This window comes from Pyxicephalus adspersus, chromosome 1 (assembly GCF_032062135.1).
Source record: "Pyxicephalus adspersus chromosome 1, UCB_Pads_2.0, whole genome shotgun sequence".
Lineage (NCBI taxonomy): Eukaryota > Metazoa > Chordata > Amphibia > Anura > Pyxicephalidae > Pyxicephalus > Pyxicephalus adspersus.
The window spans coordinates 177,078,914-177,086,965 of NC_092858.1; the positions used below are offsets into that span (position 1 = coordinate 177,078,914).

Consider the following 8,052-nt stretch of genomic DNA (forward strand, 5'->3'; position numbering starts at 1 on the left):
ATTGGGGCTCTCCGTCTGTCCGACCAGGGTGAGATCTTCTGCCGAGGATCCGAGTGGATTCAGGACCCCAGCGGAGTATGGACCAAAATAACCGAGAAGGATTCTGAGAAGACCAAAGTAAAGGTGGTGCCGGTGCAGGGTAAGAACCCCTTATGTGTCCCCATGGACTATTCCTCCGAAGTTGTGTACAAAGCTCCGGGTTTTATGAGAAAGTTTTTCTCTTCTTTGCTTCTTTTTGTTTTTTCTAAAGTCCAGATCAGCAAATATTGTCCATTCACACGAGCCACAAATGTTCCTCCAGGCATCTCAGGGTGAATCTTTCATCCAGATCTGTGCAGGAACTTTCTGCAATACAGACCGGTCCCTCCTGCTCACCCTCTTTGTGTCAGGTGACTGGTCTTGTCTCCGCCCCCTCCGGGAGTTTGGTGCACAGGGCGGCTCTGTGATTGTGCAGACATTTGGAGAACAAAAAGCGATTTATATTCCTTGTGGCTATCAAAGAAAAAGTTTAAATGAAAGTTCTCTGGGAGTTCAGCTTTACAGATAACACTGAAAGGGTTTTGTTATAATTGCTGGGGGAGGGGGTTCTGTAGTTCCATCCCTGGTGACAACTCCTGTCCAATGTGTGAATGTTGTCACCCTCGCTGCTTTTATATTTGCTTGATGTGCACAAGGCACCAGATGAAAATTGGAAGTGAAAACTGATCTGGTTTCACAGAGTTGTGGTTTCCCCAGACGCTGATTCATGGAGTGCAGAGAAATGATCAGCTCATTCACACAAACATTCATCTGCTCTAAACCAGAATTCGCTTTTACTTCCTGCTGTATATCGGGCATTTGTGCCCAGCCGGCAGTGTGTCAGAGGCAGGAGGTGTGGGCTACGGCTGATGACTACCAACCATTGCTGACTGGTGACTATTTACCATGGCTGGCTGACTGGTGACTAACAACCATGGCTGACTGTTGTCTTTTTATTTTAGGCAGGGATTTTGCAGTTCAGATGGTGGCATCAGCCTCGGTTCTCACCCTAGGACGCCCCCTGGAGGTCACCTGCTCAGTCACCAACACAGGTCCCAGCGGTGGGCAGTTCCGGGTTGTCTGGCTCCTTGGTGGCTCCATGATGGCGGTCTGGGATCCCTCTGGTGTGGCCACATTCAGGATGGAGCGCGGCTCTGTGGGGGAGGAGCAGCGGTTGGCTCTGCAGAGGCGGGACCTGACTTCCTGGGTGTTGAGGATCGGTCATGTGGGGATGGAAGATGGCGGCTCGTATGTGTGTGAGGTCACCGAGGAGGGGAGCAAGAAAAGCCGAACGTCCACACCGACATCTGTGGAGGTGAAACAACCAGGTGGGTCTCCGAACAGGTTGGGTGAGGAGGATGATGATGGGGGATGGAGGAAGAGGATAATAATGATGAATGAGGAGGAGAATGATGATGGATGGTGAGGAGGAGAAGGTGGATGATGATGATGGAGGAGGAGGGCTAGGCTTAGGCAGGTGTTACTTTCTTCTTATCAATATTTTGAGGAGGAGGATGAGGATAATAGAGGAGGAGAATAATGATAGAAGATAATGGGGAGGAGGAGAATGATGGGTGATGATGGAGGAGGAGGGCTGGGCTCAGGCAGGTGGAGAATGATGGAGGATGATGATGATGATGGAGGAGGAGGGCTGGGCTCAGGCATGAGGAGGGTGATGATGGATGATGATGAAGAGGAGGGTTGGCCTCAGGCATGAGGAGGGTGATGATGATGGAGGAGGAGGGCTGGGCTCAGGCAGGTGGAGGTTTCTTCCTACCAATAATTTATTCATGATATCTCCATGTCTGACTTTGTTGCGTTGCAGAGTTGCGCCCCCCGCAGGTCTCCCTGACATCGATCCCCTCACAGCTCTATGAAGGAGATTCGGTGGAGTTTCGTTGTCAGATTTCGGAGTCATCTTCCTCCTCGGCTTCTCTCGGTTGGTTTCGGAAGGGGGAATCAGGCGGATGGACGCACATCGTGTCCATGCTGCAGGATGGTCAGCTGGTGATTGGTGGGGATTACAGGCGCAGACACGATGGGGCTCTCCTATTGGCTGAGAAGGTAGATTCTGGGCTGTTCACGCTGCGATTGGACGATCTGACACAACAGGACGAGGGGGAATTTGTCTGCCACTACTCGGAGGGAAGCCGAGATCATGGCGGAGAATGGAGGAACGTCACCACTGAGAGCAATGGAGTCCAAATCAACATCCAACGTCTGGGTAAGTCTGCACGATGATTGGATCAATGAGATCTGTCCAATCTGTCACATGATCACACAACCTGAAGAATTCCCTGCGGATTGAACAGATCGCTTCCTTTATGGGAATGTCGATCTGCTGATCACCCAATCGCTGTGCCCATTATAGGGGTTCCCGCCACCCCTGCACCCCGATATGGTGACACAACATTCCCATCCTCCCTGCCCCCCTCATTTTGCCCTCTCGCTGCAGATTCCACGCTCCAGGTCTCACTGATGACACGGAACTCGGCCTCCATCATGGGAACCACCGCCAGTCTCCACTGCAACGCCAAAGCCAACTTCCCCCTGAGCAGTCGGCGCCTGGTCTGGTCCTGGTCCTTCCAGCCCGATTCTGCCCGGCAAGGGCCCTTCCGGTGCCTGGTGCAGGGGCCGGGGAATGGTGAGCTGGTGTGGGGAAAATCGTATCCCAACTTCAAGGGAAAGACAGAGATTTCTGTAAGTGGTGAATCCTCCGTCCTCCATATCCATCGAGTCCAGAGACTGCAGCAGAGTGGAGCCTACAGATGCAGCGTCACAATCCTGACCGCCCGGAGCGGGGTGACACCGGCCGCCGTCTTATCAAATGTTGTCACTATAAAGGTCCAGCTGCCAGGTATGTCATATACCTCCCAGGGGCAGAACATTCATTTCTAGGTCCTAATGTGGGGTGAAACCCGTCAGCAGAACAAGGAGGGTGAAGTGTCAGCAACATTGCTGGGGGAGGGGTAAGGAGAGTTTATGGGAACATATCCCAGGTGAAATAATATAAGTGTCACATTGCTCTGTAATAAACATTCCCCACCCAAGCTGTAGAGGTGAATCCCCACCACCAAAGTTTCACTGACCTTAGGTAAGAAGCAGGAGCAGAGTTTAGCCTTCACTGTCTGCAGCGATCCCATCTTTGTATGGTGACAGGTCCTCTTTAGTATAGTTAGATGGGTCCCTACTGTTGGCAGAACTTCCAGTAGTTTTAATGGTTGGTACAGATATCCTATTTGTGACCCTGGAGGGCCTGAAGGGAATTGACTGACTGCTGTCTCACCTTCCAGATATGAAGCTAAGGCTGGACTCCGCCTCTCACACACTGGCATTGGCCGCAGGTCAGGATGAGGCTGTGGTCACCTGCAGGATCCTTGAACGCACCCCCGGCACTAAACTCAGCGTTGTTTGGTTCTTCCACCCGCCATCGGCTACATCCGCAGTGGAAATCCTCATGCTGGACCGCGAGGGTGTGACCAACCTGGATCCATCATCACCCCGCCCCCGCTTTATCTCTGGACAGTCCCCCGCAGATTCCTTCTTCCTGAGAATCCTTAGACCCGGCCTCGGGGAGGTGGGGACCTTCTACTGCACCGTACAGGAATGGCTGCTGGAGGAGACCGGGAACTGGATCCAGATGGGGGAGAGGAAATCCGGGGACACAACAATCACATTCACTGCATCAGGTGAGATACTACGCCATGGTATATGTTGTCTCTTCATTACCTGCAAAACTGAACCCCCACAGCCCATATAAGAGCTCAGGGTAATGAGAAAACCCGCTGAGCTGCCAGTGGAAACAGACAGAGGGCCGAGCTTGGTGGATCTGCCAGAAATTGGGATGAGATGGAATTTCAGGATGAAATCCAAACTGTGATCAATCAACATTTCAGCCAGACTTCATGTCTGTGTCCCCACTGGGGAGCCTTTCTCCACTTCCTGTCTTGGTGACACCTGTTTGTGCAATAAGGGTTCGGTTGTCACCAGGACAGGAAGAGACAGAGAGTAGATAAACCTCCAGGAAATAATAGGAAATCGGTACTTACCTGCTCCTTCTCCGCCATGTCCGGCTTCTTTCTTCCACCGGCCCGCTTCCTCGGCACTCCGAGTCACCGGTGACGTCGGTGTGGGAGGACGTTGTCGGCGGGGCGGGAAATTCAAATCGATTTGTATTGCATTCACTACAAAATAACTCTACAAAATAAAATTAAATGCAATACATTGGATTTCTATGTGTACAAGCAGTACATTGTATTTCATGGACATTTACACTATATTATAATAGTATGAGTATAATATTTATTTATTTTTAAATTCCTTTTATTATTTTGACATGATTTTGTGTTTCTTTTTCATACTCATTATATTATACTGTAAAATAAATTTTTGTGAAAAACAATGCACCGCTTTAAGACATAAATCCGGACAGAAATGAACCGCTAGGTAGCTTAATATTGTCACAGCAATAAAGCAATACAAATATTTGGGGTGACTAAATAGCTAAAAATTTCCCCCAGATTCCCCCCAAATCAAATGATTTTCCCACAAAAAATGAATCTTACGTGGTAGAAAATTTAGCAAAAGTTTAAAAAACTGTAAAAAACAAAATCATTTGTTCATATTCTGGTGAATCCGATATCGGTGTCAATGCATTGTGAGTGTCCTCAGCTTCGCCAGCAGGGGGCAACATGTGACTGCTGAGTCAGTGATACATCATTACATCATGGTCTCAGCACCACCAGCAGAGGGCAATATGTGTCAGTGTATCATTCCATCATGTGTATCCTTGGCCTACATGCCTTGGCGATACATGTCTGTGTGTTGTATTAGAGATACATAGGAGATGAATTTCAGTTTGGGCTCTGCACTTAACAAAGTAAATATTCACTTAGTGGATGCTGACTTCAGCCATCCAATCGTGTACAAGTTTTATTTTCTTCCATATGATTTTTCACCACATTCAAAAAGCTATCATCCTTGCACGGTGATACCTCCATGTACTAAGTGTTCAGTCTATAGGTCTTTATTAAATGAACCCCATATTGCAATGTGACCAGCAGGGGTGAACAGCACCTAAGTCATTATATCATTACATCGTGTGTATCCTCATCCTCACCAGCAGGGGGTGCCCTGTGTCATTATATCATTACATTGTGTGTATCCTCATCCTCACCAGCAGGGGGCGCCCTGTGTCATTATATCATTACATTGTGTGTATCCTCATCCTCACCAGCAGGGGGCGCCCTGTGTCATTATATCATTACATTGTGTGTATCCTTATCCTCACCAGCAGGGGGCGCCCTGTGTCATTATATCATTACATTGTGTGTATCCTCATCCTCACCAGCAGGGGGCACCCTGTGTCATATCATTACATTGTGTGTATCCTCATCCTCACCAGCAGGGGGCGCCCTGTGTCATTATATCATTACATTCAGTGTATCCTCTTTCTCACCAGCAGGGGGCGCCCTGTGTCATTTTATCATTACATTGAGTGTATTCTCATCCTCACCAGCAGGGGGCGCCCTGTGTCGTTATATCATTACATTATGTCTTTCCTCAGCCCTCACCAGCAGGGGCGCCCTGTGTTATTATATCATTACATTGTGTTGTTCACACACTAGGGGGCGCTGCTGGCCAGGTACTGTTGGATGGGAGGTGGCATTTCTTGATTTTCCCCCATTCTTAGTGTTCTTTCTTCTTTCAGATCAGACGCTGAGGCTCCCCAAGCAGAATGTCAGCTATTCTGTCAGGCAGGGAGAGGATTTGGTGTTGTGCTGCCCCCTGGAGGCGGGGCCTAGTCCTACATCGCTCTTCTCTATCTCCTGGTATAAGCAGGGGTGGGACTTCCGTCCTCCCCGCCTCCTCTACCGATCCGCATGGGACAAGGTGACAGAATACGAGGACAGCCGCCTACGTATGGTGGTGCTTGGGCGGGGCAATTACAGCCTGGTGCTGCAAGGTGCAGGGCAGGAGGACGGGGGCAGATACTTCTGCCTGGTGGAGGAATGGCGACTGGAGGAGGGGAGATGGAAGATGGCCGACTCTGACCAATCCGGGTTCCTGCAGATCAGAGTCACCCAACCAGGTAAGGACACATTACATCTCCTCCCTAGGGGGGAATAAAAGGGGGAGGGGGTATTTGCATACACAGCTGTAGGTAGAGTTCACCTTTATGGTTCTGTTCTTGCTCTGCAGATCATCTGAGATTGAATGACACTGAATTAACCCTCCTGGTGCTGGAACAGTCCGCAATTCTCCTCCCCTGCCAGGTGTTGGCGCTGTCCTCACCCAGCTCTCTTCTGTCTGTATACTGGTGGAAGTCCGGGGGCCCCGGGGCCCCACACACATTACTGTTTGCTGTCAACCACACGGGTGAATTTATTTACCCCCAGAAGAAGATGGATCGCCTCCAGTATGAGCGGCCCTCAGAGCTGACATTCCATCTGCGGATCCAGCGAGGTCACATGACTGACAGAGGCACCTATCACTGCCAGGTAAAGGAGTGGCTGCGGAGCCCCAGCGGAGTCTGGGAGCCAATCAGAGAGCGTCAGTCTGGACAGATCTCCGTCACCATCCAGAGTGCAGGTACTGGTGGCTCCTCGGGGGTGGGATACAGCGGAGCCTGGGCAAGGTGGGGGATTGGGGCATAACGGGCCGACAAATTCTACTCATTGGGTGGGTAAAGCGTCCCCATTATGTTGGGTTGGAGTTCCCCTTTGTCAGGTATTGCCGTTCTGGTTGCCCCGGGTGATGAGTCTTTATTTTGCCCCCCAGGTTTGAGCTCACAGATCTGCTCCTAGCCATCGCTCTTCCATTTCCTGTTGGCATTCAGCCTCCTCTTCATCATCCTCATCTTCGGCCTCCTCGTGCTGGCATTGTGGCATCTGAAGAGTCGCAAGGGGGGAGGGGGGAGGCGCAGGGTGGCCGGGGCCCTCTGGTCCTCCGTCAAGATGTCTGAGGTGGAGCACAAAGACAACCATGACGATCACATGACATAATGATGGGAACCTGAACAGCCAATGAGGAAGCTGCACCCCACCTATCAGGTGACCACCAACCTCCACCTATAACTTCTGTATGGACTGGCCCTAAGGATGTATGGTGATCGGGGCCCCTGGAGGCATGTTGGGGTCCCTCATCCATCTCAGTGACTCCCCCGGGGCAATAACGAGCATTAAAACTCTATAGGTATAAACCCAATATCTGTATTGCCCTGACACCAGTCCAGACCGCTCGGTCCCCAAAACAGCCCCTACGTCTGAAAACCCCCTAACAGCCCAACCAATTACCCCCGCGCCCACCCCCACCCTGATGACTCTTTATCATTTGCCATGCTTGGGGAGGACGCAGCAGAGGCACAATGATTGGGTCCGTAGAAATCTTCATTGCTGTATCATGAAACTGTCAGAGCACTGATCTCTATAATAAACCTCCCAATTCTGGACTCCCATTGTGGCCCCTGTGTAACATTATCAGATCTACAATCAGAGGGATGGGCCAGGGTTATGCTGTCACTCTGACTGAACACTAGAGGGCAGCAGAGCAGCTGCAATGTCAGCGTCCAGCTAAAAATAAAACTCCATGTCCCATGATTCCGTGCATTGTGTATGATGGATGGGGGGGGTCACACTTGTAGTCCCAGCTCTGTACAGCACAATGGGGGGGGGGGGGCTACAAGGGAAGGCATTGTGAATGGAGCATGGATTGTAGTTCCTGGGATTGGGGACGAGCAGATCTCTGCAAAGAATAGAACGGACGGGGGGGCAGAAACCATTGATTGAGCTGGAAGGAAATTTCCAAAAACAGAAAGAAGTTCTATACACAAAGCTGTGTTACCTGGAAGAATATGGAAGCACTCCGCAGGGCAAGATCTGTGCATAGCCAATATAGTGTAGGGGCAAGGCGCTATACACACAGCTCCTCCCACCTTCCAGTAAACATCAACATGCCACACCCACCTTTCCTCCCAGCAGCACCAGACTCCGCCCACCACTCTCTCTGCAGGAGGGCAGGGAGTGCAGGAGTCCC

General features: G+C 50.7%; 1 protein-coding gene across 1 annotated transcript; it reads left to right on the top strand.

The window, feature by feature from the left end:
- Positions 1–7,616, top strand: LOC140321703 (immunoglobulin superfamily member 3-like; the record flags this gene model as incomplete). Its single annotated transcript, XM_072398489.1, is given in 8 exon segments — positions 1–139; positions 981–1,346; positions 1,844–2,242; positions 2,474–2,875; positions 3,312–3,707; positions 5,729–6,109; positions 6,220–6,609; positions 6,799–7,616. Coding segments are annotated over 8 exon segments (2,499 nt in total), but the record flags the coding sequence as incomplete, so codon positions are not given.
- Between the last annotated feature and the right edge of the window lie 436 nt (positions 7,617–8,052).